We start from the raw sequence: 19,473 nt of genomic DNA, 5'->3' as shown, positions 1-19,473 counted from the left end.
AGTCCAGAAAGCTCAGAGGGTCCCAAAGAAGTTGGACCCAAGGAAGCACACACCAAGGCACATCATAATTACATTAACCAAGGTTAAAGGTAAAGAGAGAATCTTAAAAACAGAAAGCAAAAGGAGATAGTTCCCATAAGACTATCAGCTGATTTCTCAAAAGAAACCTAGCAGGCAAGAAGGGACTGGAAAGAAATATTCCAAGTCATGAAAGACAAGGACCTATATCCCAGATTACTCTATCCAGCAAAGCTTTCATTTAGAATGGAAGGGCAGATAAAGTGCTTCCCAGATAAGGTCAAGTTAAAGGAGTTCATCATCACCAAGTCCTTACTATATGAAATGTTAAAGGGACTTATCTAAGAAAAATAAAAAGATCAAAACTACTATGAACGATAAAATGACAACAAACTCACAACTATTAACAATGGAACCCAAAAAGAACAAAAACAAAAACAAACTAAGAAAACTAGAACAGGGACAGAATCACAGAAATGGAGATCACATGGAGGGTTATCAGCAGGGAGGGGGAAGGAAGAGAACAAGGGAAAAGGTACAGGAAATAAGAAGCGTAAATTGTAGGTAGAAAATAGACAGGGGAGGTTAAGAATAGTATAGGGAATGGACAAGCTGAAGAACTTATGTATAACCCATGGACATGAACTTTTGGGGTGGGGGGATGCTGGTGGGAGGTGGATACACGGCAGAGGGGAGAAAGGGGAGAAAAAAGGGACAACTGTAATAGCATAATCAATAAGATATATTAAAAAATTAAATCACTGGTTTTCAAATTTGGCTATAATTTGGAATCATCTTGAAGGTAGAGTTAAATGGATTGTAGGGATTTTTTTTTTTAAAGAAGTGAAATTTATAGAAGACCAATGAATTAGATGTTAAGTGGTAAACTGCCTTCTTGGTTTCTGGCTAGTGGAACTGGATGGATGATAGGGAATAGATTCTGAGCTTCATCTTTTAAATATTTGAGGTGCCTTTGAGATATCTAAGCATAGGTGTTAGAAAGAATAGAATATAAGGAAATTTCTGGTCTTGAGACTTTTAGATTGGGGACAAAAATCTAAAGCGCGATAGAGATGATTTACATTCAACATTGTAAATTAATATTTTTTTTAAATTTCATTAAAATAATTATTTTCCTTGTACAAAACACTGTAATAGATATGACACACACAAAAATGATTAAGATGGTGCCAAAGTTAAGAACTATATTTTTAGACATATGTTCCATCACTAAAATCAGTGACTGCAGATGGTCAGTCGGAACAACCAACAAAACACTGTTATTGTAGGAATAACAATAATGAACACCTCTTTAGTTTTCATGACCAAGAACATGTCTAAACACTTGACATATATTGTCAATTAACACTTCCACCAACCCTGTGAGGAAGCCACTTTTACTATTCCCGTTTGAAAGGTGAGAAAATTGAGGCCCAACATCACAGGCCCGGCAGTGTCAGAACTAAGTAGTCTGGTTTTAGAGTTTCTGAGTTTAACCACTATGATATATTGCCTCTAAATAACAGTAATAGTAATTTTACACCCTTAATTATTTTAAAAGAAGGGAAGATGTATAATGATGTTAGAATATCATTAAATCAGTTAAATACCAAGTGATGTCTGAGAGAGGCCACTATGGCTACATAGAACAACTCTGAGCTATTTTCATATGTATATATGGCTTCTCATGTTTATAGTCTTTATTTGTGAAAATCACTTAGGCTCATCTTGTTGTAAATACAGTTTTACATACAGCAGAAAGTTTTTTCAGCAGTAATACGGAGAAATATAAGAGGTCAAGTCGGGATTTTTTTTCTGACTTTCAAAGACATTTTATCCTGAAGAAGTTTAAGTGCTAAGGCTGTTCCACATAATCTAAAGAACAACCACTAGTTCATGGTAATGACCAAACTGTAGGAATAGAAACCTAGGAGGAAATTTCTTTTTTTTAAAGGCAATATTTTAAAAAAAAGATTTTATTTATTTATTTTTAGAGAGGGAAAGGAGGGAGAAAGAGAGAGAGAGAGAGAGACATCAATGTGCGGTTGCTGGGAGCTGTGGCCTGCAACCCAGGCATGTGGCCTGACTGGGAATCAAACCTGCGACACTTTGCTTCACAGCCCGAGCTCAATCCACTGAGCTACGCTAGCCAGGAGGAAATTTCAACAAAGGAGCAAAAGTTACCAACTGAACTTATTTTACAGGGGGAAATTCCATACAGAAAATTATTATTGGAGGGATTACTGGCACACTGCATTCCTATAATATCAAAAAGAACAACATTCCAGTTTAACTCCATAAAACTGTTTTGGAGTCAACCTGCCATATATTGTTTTTTTTTTTTTTAACTTTTAATCCATTACAGAACTAATATCTACCAAATAAAAGCTGTATATTTCTAATGGGTTGGCTTTCAGCTACTTTGCCTATGCCTTCGTTGTTTCCTCTTTTCCTTTGAAGGCTTAGAAAGCAAATAAAGGAAATGTAGTGGCTGGCAACATCTCAGCACAGTGGATATTTTGTGTCCTGCAGCTGGAGATTTGGTACTACAACTAGGCTTCGTTGGTTCCATATGAATACAAGCTATAAATGTAGGGATTTCCATTTGGTATCCAATTAAGAGCTCTCTTGACTCCTGTTATTAAAGCCAACATGCTACTGAGCGTAAAATTAAACTTGAACAGTTCGGCTCCTTTTGACATTGTAGCACTGCCTGAAAAATAGGAAAGTAAGTCCAACATCATCCTTTAAAGCCCATGGACAAATGAAAAGTGAAAACATTGAGGGCAAAAATAAATATTTAAAACTTGGGTATTATATTAATGACATAACATGTGATGTTAGGTAGGAGCATACTACTATTCTCATACAAATACATCAACCAGTTAGTTGAACAAAAGATATTACATTGATTTTAACAGAAAGCTACAAGATTATTATTGCTAATGCTCCAATGAAGGAAATAATTAAAGCATTAAGCATTTTTTAAGCTTCTAAGATGACTTTGAGCAATAACCAGAAAATACTATAGGAAATCGATATACGGTAATTGAAAGGAAATTGAATTACTTTTTATTTTTGCATCAATTCTAAATTTTGTCTAGACTGCCAGACCATGGAAGATAGTAAGTCTTTTTTTGCCATCAACATTATGACTTTCTGTAAATCTCAGGTACTGCAGGGGCCACTTTTATTATTACTTACCAAGAAAGGAGATTTTCTGCATTTTCTTTATTAGTCTGTGGTTTCATTGTTTAAAAAAAAAAGATCGAAAAGCAAAACACAACCAGACAAAAAGGACTTTCTCCACATAGCCAGGGAAGTCAAGTTAATGAAATTTCAAACAATGTAACCAGGGAAGTTGTTAGATGAGCCTCACAATTGAACCTAAGTGAAATTCTTCTAGTTTTTATCAAACACTATGCCTGTCAATCTTGCTGTGCTGCAAGGAATATGACCCATTGAAGATACAAATTCAATTTGGATCTATATGAACTCATTTTTATTGCTTATGATTGGAAGAGTTACTACAATCAAATAGAATAGCTTGAGGTGAACCTCTGGGTAATGAATGGATATGAACAGAAATTAAAGAAACTTAGCACTTGAGAAATCTTTCAAAATGATGGGGATAATCAACATTTCCTTTCCTTGTTGCTGATGTTTACTTCATCTTTCATGTTTGGTATGCATTTTGAGAGGTATCCTCAGGCTTTAGGGTAAATGAATTATGACCCATGCTTATCTTTAGTAAGTTGGTCACACAAAGTAGAGATTTAGAATCTCTTGTCCACTTCAGTTTTCTACTACTTTTCTTAGTTTACTCAATGCCTCTTGACTCTTTGAGTGGATAAAAGATAACACAATGGAAGAAACAGAACATCTCATCCTCAGTTGCTCCTTCTGTAAAATAGTAATGATACCTTTTTCGTTGGGTGGTTTTTAACAGTAATTAATGTATGTGAAGCTCTATGCTCTTGTTTATGTGATAATAATTTTTACAAAAATAATGACACATGATGATTTTGCCTTTAGAATTGTACTAACAAAATGTGAATTCACTAGCTATTATATTGAGCCAGCTTTTAAACAGTTCTGAATCTCAGTGTCCTTGACTATAAAATAAGAGTAACTTCTCTACTTAACCTTGAATAGATTGTGTCAATGAACAGTCTTTAAACTGTAAGGCAGCACCACATTTTATAAAAATTGAATCCACACTTTAAAAAGCACTAGTTTAAGTCTTGTTTCCTTTCTTAGCAAATATGTGACCTTAGTTGATTACTTAGTTTCTGTGCTTACAATGTAACAATGATAATAGCACCTTCTCATAAACTTATTTTGATGCTTAAGTGAGATCATGTATTAAGAGTTCAGTACCATGGTGACATTTAGAAAGTATTTTTAAAAACTGTTCTATTCAATATAAGAAATAAATATTATTTTCCTTTTTTATTTTTTATAGATAGAATTGGTCTTTTTATTTTATGTATTTATTTTTAATTTTATATTATCGATTATGCTATTACAGTTGTCCCCCTTTGCTCCCCTCTACCCAGACCCTGCCTCATTCGCTCAAGCAATCCCCACACCGTTGTCCATGTCCATGGGTCATGCATGTGTGTTCTTTGGCTACTCTATTTCCTGTGCTGTAGTTTACATCCCTGTGACTATTATGCAACTACTGATTTGTACTTCTTAATCCCTTCACCTCTTTCACCTTTCCCCACAATCCTCTGCCACTGGCAACCATCAAAATGTTCTCTTTATCTATGACTTTGTTTCTGTTCTGTTTGTTTATTTTGTTTTTCAGATTCATTTGTTGAAAAATATGTATTTGCTGCCCTATTATTCTTAATATTTTTTTATCCTTGTCTTCTTCTTAAAGAAGGCCCTTTAACATTTTATGTAATGCTGGTTTTGTGGTGATGAGCTACTTTAGGATTTTTTTTTTGGTGTGGGAAGCTTTTTATCTATCCTTTGACTCTTTTTTCTTTTTAAAAGTAATTTATTTTTAGAAAGGGAGGAAGGGAGGGAGAAAGAGAGGCAGAGAAACATCAATGTGTGGTTGCCTCTCACATGTCCCCAACTGGGGATCTGGCCTGCAACCCAAGTAGGTGCTCTGACTGGGAATTGAACTGGCAACCCTTTGGTTCACAGGCCAGTACGCAGTCCACTGAGACACTCAGCCAGGGTTGTCTCTTGATTAAAAATGATAGCTTTACTTGGTAGTGTAATCTTGGTTGTAGATTCTTGCTTTTCATCACTTTGAATATTTCTTGCCAATCCCTTCTCGCCTGCCAAGTTTCTTTTGAGAAATCAGCTGAAAGTTTTATGAGGGCGCCCTTGTAGGTTACTAACTGCTTTTCTCTTGATGCTTTTAAGATTCTCTTTTTGCCTTTAACCTTTGCCATTTTAATTATGATGTGTCTTGGGGTCAGCCTCTTTGGGCCACCTTGGGTCCAAAGAGGCTGACCCCTTGGGTCAGTCACCTTGCTTAGGACTCTCTGCACTTCCTGGACTGCATATCTGTTTCCTTCACTGAGTTAGGGAAATTTGCTATCATTTTTTCCAGTAGGTTTCCAATTTGTTGCTCTTTCTCTTCTCCTTCTGGCATCCCCATGATGTGAATGTTGGTACACTTAAAATTGTCCCAGAGGCTCCTTACACTATTCTCTTTTTTTGGAATTTTTTCCTCTTGTTGTTCTGACTAAATGTTTTTTTCTTCCTTATGATCCAAATTATTGATTTGATTCTTGGCTTCATCCATTCTACTGTTGATTCCCTATAAATTGTTCTTTATTTTAATTAGTATGTCCTCCATTTCTGACTGGCTCTTTTTTATGGATTCATGCCCCCTTTTTATGCTGTTGAAGTCTTCACTAAGTTCCTTGAGCATCCTTATAACCAGTGTTTTGAATTCTGCATCTAGTAGCTTGCTTGTCTCCATTTAGTTTAGTATTTTTTTTCCTGTTGTTTTGTTCTGTTCTTCCATTTGGGCCATGTTTCTTTGTCTCCTCATTTTGGCAGGCTCCCTGTGTTTGTTTCATGTATTAGGTAGAGCTTCTACATCTCCCAGGATTGGTACAGTGGCCTAATGTAGTAGGTGTCCTGTGGGGTCCAAAGGCACATTTTGCTCTATTACCCAAGTGGGTACTCAAATGTGCCCCCTGTGCGGGCTGTGTATACTCTCTGTTGTAGTCGAGCATAAATTACTGTTGGCACATCCAAGGTCAGTCACTATCTGAGTTCTATCCCACGTCACACAGCATAAGCTACAAAACAATCTGCAAATGCTTGCTACTTGTGCTGGGCTTGGAGGTGCCCAGCAAGGCCAAGCTGTGAACTAAGGCCAGCTTCTGCTAGTACCAGACCTGGGGCAACTTACTGAGAAGTATGGGGCTCACTGAACCCAGATGCTGCTTGTTTGACATAATTTAAAAAATCTGAAGCATGGGCCAATACAAGCCATTCATATGGAAAAGCCACTGGAAACAGCTCAGATAGGCCCAAAAGTTGGGTGGGGCAAGGAATGAGGGAATCACCAGGGTGGGAAAAACAGTGTGAGCCCCATTGATGGAGTTACAGATATGGTGCCTTCCTACCAGCTCTGTGGCTCTGTGAGGGGAGGGCTCCCCGGAAAAGGAACAGTGGCCTCTGCCAGCACTTCTGTCGGGAAGAAAGCTAGCTGCCTTTCAGCTCTCCCACTGATGCTGTACAGTTCAGTTTGTCTACATTCTCTGATGCCTTTCAATCTGTTGCCCCCATGCTGGAGCTCTGAGGGAGTATGTCTAAGTAAGTCTGTGCCTTAGCTGTTTAAGAGAATCTGCCAGGGAATCCAGTAGTTTCTGTCTTCTACAGCCTCAGTCCCCACTGGTCTTTACACCCAGAAGTTATGGTGACTTCTCTTTATAGCACTGTAGTTCTGGGCTGGGGGACCTGATGTGGGACTGGGACACTTCATAACTGATATATACCTCCCAAATTTTATCTGCTGCACATGAGCGTTGGACTAGCCCTTCCATGCTCTACCCCTCCTACCAGTTACACTGTAGTTTCTTCTTTAATTCCATAGTTGTAGGACGTCCATTCAGCTCAATTTCTGATGTTCCTGAATGATGGTTGTTCTACAGTTTAGTTGTAATTTTGATGTGGTTGTGCAAGAAGGCAAGCCTTGTTTACCTACATCTCCATCTTGACTGGAAGTCTTATTTTTTTATATATTTTTTTATGCCCAATGTTTATATGTGATGAGTTGATATATTTTATTTCTAGTTTTTCAGAGATTTTGTGTCTTATACTTTCTTTACCTTAGAATTCAGTCTCTGAAAATCCCAGTTCATATGATCCACAGCTAACATTCAAATAACATTAAGTACTGGAGTTCATGAATATGAAGAACTGAGTTAAGTGAAAGGAATTACCAATCCTAAAATATAGGCTGCTGTTAATAAGAACAGGAGTAACTTCACAAATGCTATAACCAAAAGGCATGTGAGTGTGATAGAGAAAAAGAAAGGAAAAAAGGAAAGGGGGAAGGAGGAAGAAAAAAAGAAGAAAATATAAAGGTGTAAAAACTTTATCAAGCCATTAAGCAAAGGAGAAAATTATGTCTTATATGTAAGAGAATCTGGCCAAACACTAAAATATATAAGTACCTCACATCACTATATACTCACCAACCATGCACACACTTGATATTAAAAATAAAACTTCAAGGAAGGACATTGATTGGCTTGGGTCACATAAACAATCATTAAAATTGATAAACCAAAAAGCTATAGTTATGAAAAAATTGGATCATTTGGAACCCTTGTCTAGGGATAAAAAAATAAAGCAATTATTTTAACAGAAAGCAAAAACACATTAGCAATAATATTTAGCAATATTGTTTGAAATTTTGCCATTTTAATTATGATGTGTCTTGGAGTCATCCTCTTTGGGTTGACAAGCAACATGCAACAAGTCCTTTCCTTGTCACTGATGTTTACTTCATCTTTCATGTTTGGTATACATTTTGAGAGGCATCCTCAGGCTTTAGGGTAAATGAATTATGACCCATGCTTTTCTTTAGTAAGTTGGTCACACAAAGTGGAGACTTAGAATCTCTTGTCCATTTCATTTTTCTACTACTTTCCTTAATTTACTCAATGCCTCTTGACTCTTTGGTCAAATAGAATACAGGACAGTGTAATCTATTCTTGTATTATTATTTATTAATTCCCCAAAGGACCAAAGAGAGGGTGGAGTTCGTAAAGACAGGGCCACTGGAAGATCAATGTGAATAAAATAAAAAAGAGAGAGAAGAAACATCCTGTATGCTATAAATAATGTTTAAATCATTATCCTGGTCTGAAGACAAGATAGATCTACCTACTTTACCTACTCCAATTACTTTTTCATTATTGTTATTTCAAACCCCCCACTACTAGTGTACTTTAGAACTTTTAAATCATTAGCTATATTCAGTTACGTGAAAGGGAGGACAGAATTAAGAAGAAGGTGGAAACCATATATTTTTTAATGTTTCTCCAGAGCATCATTGAAACAAACTTCTCAGCAAGTTTTATTTATCCCAGTGGAAACTATTTTAACTAGTCGGCACGCCAGAATACCATGGTCAGGTTGACACTAATAGATATCATTTATTTAGGCAAAATTAACAATAAGTTTACCAAATTTAAAAATAAAAACACACAATGTGAAAAAAGTGAGCGTCTGTGTTTACTTTGGCAGCTTAGATATATTTATCATGAACAAAATGAAGTAGCAAAAGCTATTCATTCAGCTTAGAATTAAGTAATATAATTGTAAAATGGATAGCACATTGGAAATTTAGCTCGTCTCCTAATAATTGTAGATCACTTTTTCACTATTTGGTTTAGGGAAATAAAGTCTTTAAAAAGTCATCAGAAAAAGTGCACATCAAGCAATGTAATTGAGGATAGACTTTGGTTGACCTCAGAAGAGAAGAAAGCTCAAAAAAAATTTCATAAGGCTTTAACTTTGACAAGAGGACTACAGTATTTCTGATTAAATTAGACTTTCAACACATTTGGATTTGCTAATTGGATCAAAGTTCTAATTAGACTTTTTATGTAACTGAGAATGACACATCATTGCATAAATTTAATGTGCTTTTACAGTTGAAACCAACAATTAGCAGCCTTTTCCAAATTATTTTAATAAGAAAAAAGCTGGCTTTTTGTTTATATTGTAACATCCCTTTCTTTTAACATAAACAGGGTAGGGTAAAGGTGGATTTACATTTGTGAGTGCACTAAACAGAATATATTCTTGTATTATTATTTATTAATTATTGTATTATTTTTCATACAAGCAACTGTAAACCTACTTTTGCCCCACATTGTATTATGTACATTTTAGTTTTCTTAATACATTCCTTTTGGGGAACTCAAAGAAAAGCTAAGCTTTAATAGGAAGCACCTGAATCATTTATTTGTGAGAAATACTTGCCAGTATGTTGATGACTTTGGAAGCCACAAACAAAATGCAACACAAAGAAATAAATCACAGTCTGTAGAAGGAAGCAGCCCAAATAACCATGTGGCCCCCTAAACCATTCAGTTAACCAAAACATTCTCTGAATGTGACTGAAGGCTTTGTCGCATTTTTTAAGCTGGTAGTTGTGGAATAGGATCCCAAATGTGAAGGCTCATGGATTTGGTATCAGGATTAATGGCATGACATTTCTCCCCAAGATACACATTACAGCATTCCCTTCGCAGCTTTGCTTCTGGAGCAGTTATCTGCTAATTCAAGTCACAGCACCTCCTTTTCTCATTATTTCTGAATTGAGAGTCATCCATTTTTATGCCTTGTGATTTATAGGTAGTAATTTTAAAACTGGTAGTCATCAGATTTGGATATTACAAGAGATAAGAACTACATGGAGATGTAAATTTAAACCAGTGTTTTGAAGAGTAAAAAGCAGTGAATCATGACAAGACTGTAAGGGAAAGACTGTTGCCAAAATTATCCAAGTTAAATGATGCCACTGACAAAAAAGGGCAAATTATATTGTCTTATGTACTGTGAATATTTGAAATCAACAAAGCCATATACATGATTTTTCCTTAGATAAAAGCAGTAATCCTTCCCAATAAAAGCAGTGTAATATCTAATTAAAACCATTGAAACTGTAAAAACATCTAACTTGTGCAACAATCGGTATGTTAAAGCAGACATCATGCTAGAATTATATGCACTATTATTCTTCCAATTAGTGCATTACTGGGATGGAGTTATTGGTGTATTTATAACTTCTCATTAAGTCGGATGTCCATGGCCAATCTCCTAAAGCATTTCAGGTACTGTCATATGCCATGTGATGATATTTAAAAGCATCAAATAGTATTTTTGATTGCTCATTCACTAGTAAAAAAGAAAACCTGCACAGGGCCCTTCCTGCACTGGACCCTTCCTGCACAGGGCTATTCCAAGATTTATCACACAGTTCTCTGGAAGGTCTGTCCATAGGTGGTTGGACTGCTCCTCTGGAATAAAAGTGATGGTGCTGTTTTATTTTTCAGCTTGGATGCTGGAACCCGGTCACTGGGCTGAATGGGTCACTGACTGACAAGAAACTGGAGAATAACATGCGTGGAGTGGTCCTCCGTGTGGTGACTGTTCTGGTAAGTGTGATCTGAGCCTGTGGTTTTGGCTTCTATGGGCTACTTTATTCTTTATTTATGTTTTATTAACTGATGCAATCATCTTAAAAGAGGCTTAGCAAATCCTGACTATGCTCTTTCTAAGATATTTTTAATGGTTATATTTTCCAGACTTCAATTTATGTGCATCCAAATTAGATTTTTGCAAGCTTTTCTTTTAATTACAGTGCTTTTGTCAGTAACTTTCTTAGAAATTTTAGGCTGGAATTCCCTCCTTCTACCGAGTCCTACACATGATAAAGTGAAGGCATCCCTCAGGCATTCTCTCACTGAAAGCCTGGGCCTAGAGGATCCACAAGTGTAGGGAACTGGGCCAAACAAGGGTAAATTTGATTCAGGTTGTACATTCAGTAATACTTAAACTTGAGCAATAAACAAAACTAATACTTTTCCAAAAAGGCCCTACTTCAAAGGAAAGACCATCCATTTGTTTAACACATAATTATTGAATAAGAGATGTATTTCAAGCTCAGTGCTGATTACTGGGGAAGCTAGTGAAAAAACAAATGTGATTTTTTCTATATCTCTTATCACCTAGTGATTCTGTGAATATTATATGAGTTATACTTGTGAAACCTTTATTGCAATTCCATTTGCTTGTTAGAAAATAAAAATAGCCACTGGCTGGCATAGCTCAGCGGATTGAGCTCGGGCTGTGAATCAAAGTGTCGCAGGTTCTATTCCCAGTCAGGTTACATGCCTGGGTTGCAGGCCATGACCCCCAGCAACTGCACATTGATGTTTCTCTCTCTCTCTATCTCCCTCCCTTCCCTGTCTAAAAAATAAATAAATAAAATCTTAAAAAAAGAAAAGAAAAATAATGATTGTTATTGATTTATATATTATTTTTCTCTCATAATAAGCATAAAATATTAACAGAAATATTCTTAAACAGTAAGATACTCAAATGGGTACTGTCTAAACAGCCATAAAGCATGAAGACATACACTCTCCCTGGCTATTTCAGTGCATTGGCCTGGTCCTACTTTATAGTTCATTTTGAAACTAATAGTAATAGTTCTTTATTTTCCTTCAGGAAACCCTCCATGTTTTTTAAATTTAAAAAAGTATTTCTTATAAAATAAAAATAAAAATTTCAGAATTAATAAACAGGAGAAACAGACTTTTTTATATGTTAATGCTAATTGGTTATTTACCAGTTTATATAGCTTTGGCTGCCCTCTGTATATTGTTTAATACAAATTAATACAAATTAATTCAATATAATTTCATGGTATAAAAATATCTGTGAGGCCCTGGGTGACGTAGCTTAGTGAATTGAGCATGGGCTATGAACCAAAGGGCCAAAGGGTCGCTGGTTTGATTCTTAGGGCACATGCCTGGGTTGCAGGTCAGGTCTCCAGTATGGGGAGCACGAGGAGCAACAACACATTGATATTTCTCTCCTCCTTTTTCTCCTTCTCTTCCCCTCTCTCTAAAACTAACTAAATAAAATATTTAAAAATATCTGTGATATTCTCCATAAAAAGAATTACAAATGAGTAGTTTACCATCACCCTTATTAATGTCTACAGTTTATTACTAGTTTTTGTTTCAATATGATTTTCAATTTTTGGAAAATAATTACATTATGAACAAATTGAAACTGAAATGTGAAGGTGCTTCTGTATATATGTACCCAAGGGTATAAATATGCATTTACATCAATATGATAATATTGAAAAAAACAGACATTTAAAATGCAGTAAAGTATTAAGTCTCTTCTTTAGTGATTAACATGAAAACTCAAGTGACAATTGCAATAAAAGATAATATATATGCTCTGCTTTTGTCTTCAAGTTCATATTTTAAGGCAAGTTAACCTCATTTAGTCATAAAGCAAATATTTATTTAGTACTTCCCATATGATAAACTTTTTAAATGAAATAAGATGAATAATATGCATACCTATTGTATTATTTATCTTATAGCTATATTAATACCTCAAGGTATTCATAGAATCTGGTTGGGGAGAAGCACGTATAACAAAAAAGCTAAGATGTATTAAATAGATACTGTGTGCCAGATATTCTACTAGTTGGTTTGCATATATAACTTTATACAATCCTCACAGTATTTCTAATAAATAGGTAGCATTCCAATCCAAAGAACTTGGTAGAGGCAAGTGAGACATACAGAGATTGGAAAAAAAAACATAAATGTGAAGGATTACAACAGAGAGTAAGTAGCAGAAAGAGGTGGGATTCAAATCAAGGAAATCTGACCTCAGACCCTGTAACTTCTTTCCTCTTAACACTACATTACATTCTCTGTAGTCCTACTGTGATAACTGGGAGAAATGAGGTATACATAGGATATAATTTGACTGGAGTGTTTGAAATATTTAACTCAATATTGGGAAAGCTTCATAAAGCCAATTATTTTAAATTCCTTTCCAGGCTGAATAAAACTATTGTTATTTGTACATAAAATGGTGTTGCTTCACACCGTGTTAATGCTTGTATGACCCGGTCTCACCTTTATGACTCATAATGGTCTATTTTCTGCAAACTCAGCCCTGCACAGACCCCAAATATGGTTGTCAGGTAGAAGTATAGGAATAGTTCGTTTCACACAAGTCTTCTGTGATGCAATATGGACTTATCAATTGAGTGTCCAGTTGAGTAAAAGATTGTTACACTTATTACACTCCCACAGTATATAGCCATTGTACTTAATTTTTCAGTCCTCCTGTTTCTTCCTGTAATTGCTACTTGAGTGGAAACCAGGCATAACCTTCTTAATTATCCTTACAAACACCTGTCAGGTCTAGCTCTTCCTTATATGGTTTTGGAAGCCTCCGCCTAACACTGAGGATCACCACTCTCCCCTCAACCCACCCACCCACTCCAAAATTTTGATGCCCACTAGATTTGGGAAAAAAACCCTCAGATTTGGTCTATATTAGACTTGATTTAGCCCCCTTGAATTCCAACACTTAAGAGAGGGGAAATAGAAGGGAAGGACAATGTGTAAAAGCCTTGCGGGGTGGTCTGTCAGACATTACTCTATTCTAACTTCAGTCTAGTCCCAGGTCTACACACACACACACACACACACACACACACATCCCTTTGACTTCTTAGAAAGTCTATGCTATCTGTGACACACTTAAGATTTGAAACCCCCAATCTTATCACTGTTAATGATACTTCATTGACTTGTAGAAAATAATATGATATTTGTTTTAAATTAAATGATTCAGCATTATATTACTTGGGATACCAGGGGCAAATAAATGGTATACTCAAATGGTTAAATGAGGAGAATTAAATAAAGTAAAAACAAATCAACAAAGGATGTTGAAACACCATGGCATAGGTTCACAGCAAGCCTTGATTCCCCTGATGTCTGGTGGAGGAGTGAGGAGGGAGCAGTATTAAAAGACCCACAATAGATGGAGCCATGGCATAAAGAGCACAAAATAGTAACTGTGACCTTTGGTATAGAAAGAAGATAGAAAAAGAGAATCCTTGCCCAAACTACAATCAGGCAGTGAGAAAATGGGAAGAGTGGTTACCTCATTGTCACTCCTCCTGTCTTTTCATCTCTTTTCATTGTCTCTAGTTACAAATCCAACCATAAATGAAAGGACAAGAGAGCCAAAGTAATGAAGACCATAAAGGTCAGCCTCCCTCATCACAGAGTAGGGCCCTGAAGGACACAGTAGGTCTGAAGAGGAAAACAGAAAAACCAACACCAGCAGCTATTATTTGAACAAACCCATTAAGAACTTTACACATGTTTAGGCCTTATACAAAATCTATAAGAGATATACTACTTACATTAGAAGGATAAAAATAAGGTACAAAAGAATAAATTAAATTTCCATGTCCTTATAATTAACAAGAGCCAGAGATAAGTTTCAAACAACTTTCTAAGTGTACAAGTATGGAGAGCCATAAATGGTGAATTACATCATTTAATGTTTTTTATGGCAATTCACAAAACCTTGTTGGATGCATCACTGAATTGTACATATAATTGTAATAATTATGAATAGTTATGAAAATAAAATGGAAAGAAGTTGGCAGAAAGTGAAAAGAAAGTCAGGCTTGAGAAGCTATACTGCAAGAAGAGCAAGATGTCTGAGAAACATAAGCTAGCATTAAGAAGGAGCACACTGATTAATAATTCCTATTTGCTTGATTTGGTTTTTCTTCAAACAGACACATGACATCTCTAATAAAACATGGATTCACTCATAAACTCATGTAAGAAGTATTTATTGTAACTCCTAAGTGCTTGGGATACATACAAAACAGACAAAGTTATGACTTGGGAACTCATTCTAGTAGGATATCTTCTAGAGCTCTTGCAATATATTTTAATGCAGTCATTGTTTTACGTTAAATCTGCAATACAGTAAGTATCCCTTTGCCTAAAACTACCATGAAAGTAATTAAATAATTCTGTATAATTATATAATCAGAAATGTATGATAAAACTGATGGTAATTTTTCTATATTTTATAAATTCAGAAACATACAGTTTTTCACATTTTAATATCCTAGAAATCTGGATGCATCTTTATATCTCCTTGATGTTATAATCAACACCATTTTTAGTTTTTATTAGTGGTAGGTAAAATGATTGTGCATCTCATAATTGAAAACATTTTAGATTAAATAATGTATGGATGCTATTTTTGCAAAATTAATTAAGTTAATGGATATTCCTGGAAAGCTGAATTCAACAAAACTGGGAAAGAAGCCATCATAAACATAGAGACTATTTTAAGAATACTTCCAAAAGAAAAGAAATGACAGTAGGAAATAAAGCCAATTTTAAACAATGGGACAGTAATAACAATAAAAAATTACATTCTAAACTGTAATTGTCACTGGAGTCATAAAAAGATACAAGTAGAAAGTACACAAAAGCAGCTTATTTAAACCAATTCCACATAAAGCAAAGTCCAAACTGTGTGTTGAGAGAAAGATGTTTCCTTAACCAACTCACCATAGGAAGAGTGTAGCAGGCAGATGCCTACTGAGCTATTGTTTTAAGAAAAATGTCCTTTTTATAAAATATTCCCTATAATTAGTCTCACTTTTTGGAATTTTTTAAAGCAGCTCTTATTTTCATGTGAAAATTTACATGTTATCTGAGATCATGGAAAGGTAGAACAATTATATAGGATACCCTAAACTATTAGCTTTGACTCAGTAAATATTTATTGAACATATATTGTAAGCTAAGCATTGTGCTAAATTGCAAAGAGAAAGGAATAAGTAAGATATAATTCTTGCTTTCAAAGAATTCCTCATAAACCATTTTTTCAAAATTGTTAAGTTCTCTCTATGAAAATAGAACCCATGTGTGAAGGACTCAGAATTAAATACATTTTGGAGAAGCTGGGAAAGAATGATAAAGTTGAGAGAGAGAGAAAGAGAGAGAGAGAACAAATACCAAAGTCTTTTTGTAATCTCTATAGGTTTACAGGACTGCTTAATTTAATTTCTCATTCAGAACTCTCCTTTTTCTGCAATAATTTTATTACTGTTAGACTCTTTCTCTAAACTTTACCAATAAAACACAAAGTTGGTTTTCACTTACAATACCTGGTATATAAAGCAGGTCATAAATATTTATTAAAGAAACACAAATAAAATGTCTTGGTAACATGAAGTAGGGAGAGAGGCCAAAAGAGAAACAGAGAGAGCGAAAAGAAAAAAAGTAGGGAAAGGAGAAAAGAAATAAAGAACTTGATACATGATTACAAAAATATGAACAGGGATGGACACAAGACTATGACTGAATATGTAATCTTAGGATTCTCCATTCTTTGATTTCCATCCACTAAATCCAAATTTTCAAGATAGATAGCAAATAATTACTCTATTATTAAATCTTATGACACATTTATATTAGAAAATTACTTAACTCATTTACAATGTATTCAAATAACTATGCTTTTTTAAGGCAAAGAAATAGAAAGTTTTAATTCAAAAAATCAAGAATTATTCGTTTATCAAATAACAAATCCACATTTGAAGGGAAGTCACAAACACTATAGAGAAACATTTATATTCTCTTGGCCTTAGAAATAGTCATTGTTTCCCTTTGTTTCACAATATTTTCATTTCCATGTGGACTGATATTTCATAATTCATGTCTGCCTATCTGTGGAAAGTGTAGAATTAGACAAAATCAGGAAAATGAAATAAGGGGAAAAGAGTAAATTAGAGTATAATTTTCTGCATCATGATCTTTTAAGGAAACTGCAATTTAAATAGAAGGAGAGAACCTACCTCTTTTCTTGGGTTAATTTTTAAAATTTAACCTGCTTATCTTAAATAAAGGTAAAAAATGTTTGACTTTTTTATTTTAAGAAACATTGTGTTTTTTTCATGTTAAGGAACATGTAGGCAACAGTTTCTCAATTTGTACAATAATAAGTATGTATGAACGGTAAATACAGTGACATTTATATATGTCAGTGTAAGGGCAAGCAAGTATCCACTTTATTCTAGATATACCATTTAAACAAAAAGAAAATGATATGCAATTAATTTTCTTATTGGAAGTACTTTAATCTACTTCATTTCTTTTTTTTCACCTAGTCTCCTCTCTTCAATACACTCATATTAAAAGCATTTTACATATACTACAAAAAGTATTAGATTTATAATCAAAAGATAGCAATTCAGGATTCATCTTTTCTACTTAACAGACTAGAGCTTATGGAAGCCAAATAGTTGTTCTGAACCTCAATTTTTCTGTCTGTAAAAGAGGAATAATAAAGGTGGCCACCTGGGTTGTTGTGAGATTAAATTATGTGACAGCTTTCAGTAAAGTGCAGAGTTTGTTGTTACCTCTGCAGCAGAAAAATGATGTGTAAATTAACTAAAAAAAATGAGCATGACTGATTATAAAAGCATAATTAATCATTGTCATCAATCTTTAGGTTTCTGTAGGAAATTATTTAAAGAATCTAAAGCAGACAAGTCAACACAAACTGTGTAGTCATGAGTTTTAGGCCCAAACACTGTTACCATAAATTGAAAACTTGCTGATAAAAACTACAACTCTCATACTAGTGAAGCTTGTGCTTCCTAGAGAAAAACATAAACAGAAGTACCATAAACAGAAGTCTCTACTTAGAGACTTTGAGCATTTGGAACCCCTACAGAGGTTCAAGGTTCCTGAGTTCTCAGCCTTCAGTCTCATGTACCCAGAGGCAAAATTAAAGGCTAGCAGAATACGCTTGATGAGAAGCTCTACAGGAAAGGCACAAACAGCAAGGAGGTGGAAAGGGAGTTGATGGCAAGCTTGGGTAGCAGTGTCTGAAAAGGGTTCCTTTGCAAAAGGCAATAAATAAGAAAGTTCAGTTCAGAGCCCCAGGCAAAAGTTTCAACTGTGGCTGAGAAAATTTTTAGTAGATGTTATACAAAATAAACTGAAAGTTGCAATAGAAGATGGTAAATGTCATTTAATAACTACTTAATTTGAACTACACATTATAGCATTGTGGTTAAGAACACCATCCCTGGAAGAATTCCACTTTTAGGTGGCAGGGTGAGACATTCCCTACAAAACTTCAAATAACTAACTAAATAAATCATAACCAAAATTTAAAGTCTCTGGAAATTTCCCTAAGTGCATATGGGAAATTATCACTTATTCAAGACAATCTACTAAAACAAGTGTCTGTGGCATCTGAGCCTTATCCTGCCCCCTTTCCTTCCATCTCACCATCTGCCCCATCCAGCTACATGGAAACTCCACTCCCAGAAGGTTTGGCCAAGAAGGCAGGGCTTTCTCTCTCCTAAGTGCCCAATCAAGGCTTCTCTAACCTGGAGGAACAAGCTGCCAGCATTTCGCCTACCTTCAACTCTCATTTGAAGGGGCTAAATTCCTGATGAGTGTGACCAAGAATTTGAAGGCTCCCTTTTCCCACTTAGCCCAAGCCGTACAATGCAGTGCCCACTCCAAGTGTGGCAGGCTTAGAATACTAGAGGCCTTGATTGCCATCACTCCAACTTTTTCTAAGGGCAGAGGTTCCAAGTCAACAGAGATAAGTGGAAAAGACCAGAGACTGCTACTTAACTCAGTATCTGGAGTAGTCACACAGAGATTTTGCCCAGAGGAGAGGCGATCTGTAAGAAAAATGTGCATTAAGTTTTCTCCAATTATTTGAAATAGAGAACAGGGAAGTTCAAGCCTAAAGCTCCTCTTAATTAATAGCTCAAGCTAAATCATATGCTAGATAGCCCACCAGAGAAAACCAGGGAATGAGATAGCTAAGAATATCCCTCCTGGAATCCTAATAAATTTTAAAGGCTGACCACAAAAGTGATCTCTATCAAAATTTATTTTCTTTAAACTACTGAGAAAAACCAGGACATTGTTGACAAAAATAAAGCAAATAGCCAGTAATTAGTGGAGCCTAATGGCTTAAAGACTACAATGAATATGACACAATATAAATATGGACACAAACACCTTCAACAAAATGCTAAAAACTGAATCTGGCACCATATAAACAGAATTATTCACTGTAACCAAGTAGAATTTATCCTAGGAATACAAGGTTGGCTCAACTTATGAAAATCAATGTTATTTATTAATAAAGGAAGGAATAAATACATACTTATCTCAAAGATATAAAAAATTAATAAAGTGCAACACCCTTACATGATATAGAACAGTCAACAATCTAGTAATAGAAGGGAATTTCTAAACTTGATAAAAAGCATCTATAAACCCACAGTTAGCATCATATTAATGGTAAAAAACTGAAAGCCCCTTCTAATCC

General features: G+C 35.0%; 1 protein-coding gene across 2 annotated transcripts in view; it reads left to right on the top strand.

Annotated features, from left to right (window-relative positions):
- Positions 1 to 19,473, top strand: part of GRID2 (glutamate ionotropic receptor delta type subunit 2) — a 1,446,155-nt gene that overhangs the window by 1,012,473 nt on the left and 414,209 nt on the right. For both annotated transcript variants that reach the window (XM_036026381.1, XM_028505846.2), the window contains exon 9: positions 10,572 to 10,673. In XM_036026381.1, the coding sequence (XP_035882274.1) occupies positions 10,572 to 10,673 (102 nt within the window). The remainder of the gene's footprint in view (positions 1 to 10,571; positions 10,674 to 19,473) is intronic.

Source organism: Phyllostomus discolor, chromosome 1 (assembly GCF_004126475.2).
Source record: "Phyllostomus discolor isolate MPI-MPIP mPhyDis1 chromosome 1, mPhyDis1.pri.v3, whole genome shotgun sequence".
NCBI lineage: Eukaryota > Metazoa > Chordata > Mammalia > Chiroptera > Phyllostomidae > Phyllostomus > Phyllostomus discolor.
Note: the sequence above shows the minus strand (reverse complement) of the source record. Positions and strands in the feature narration are given on the sequence as shown.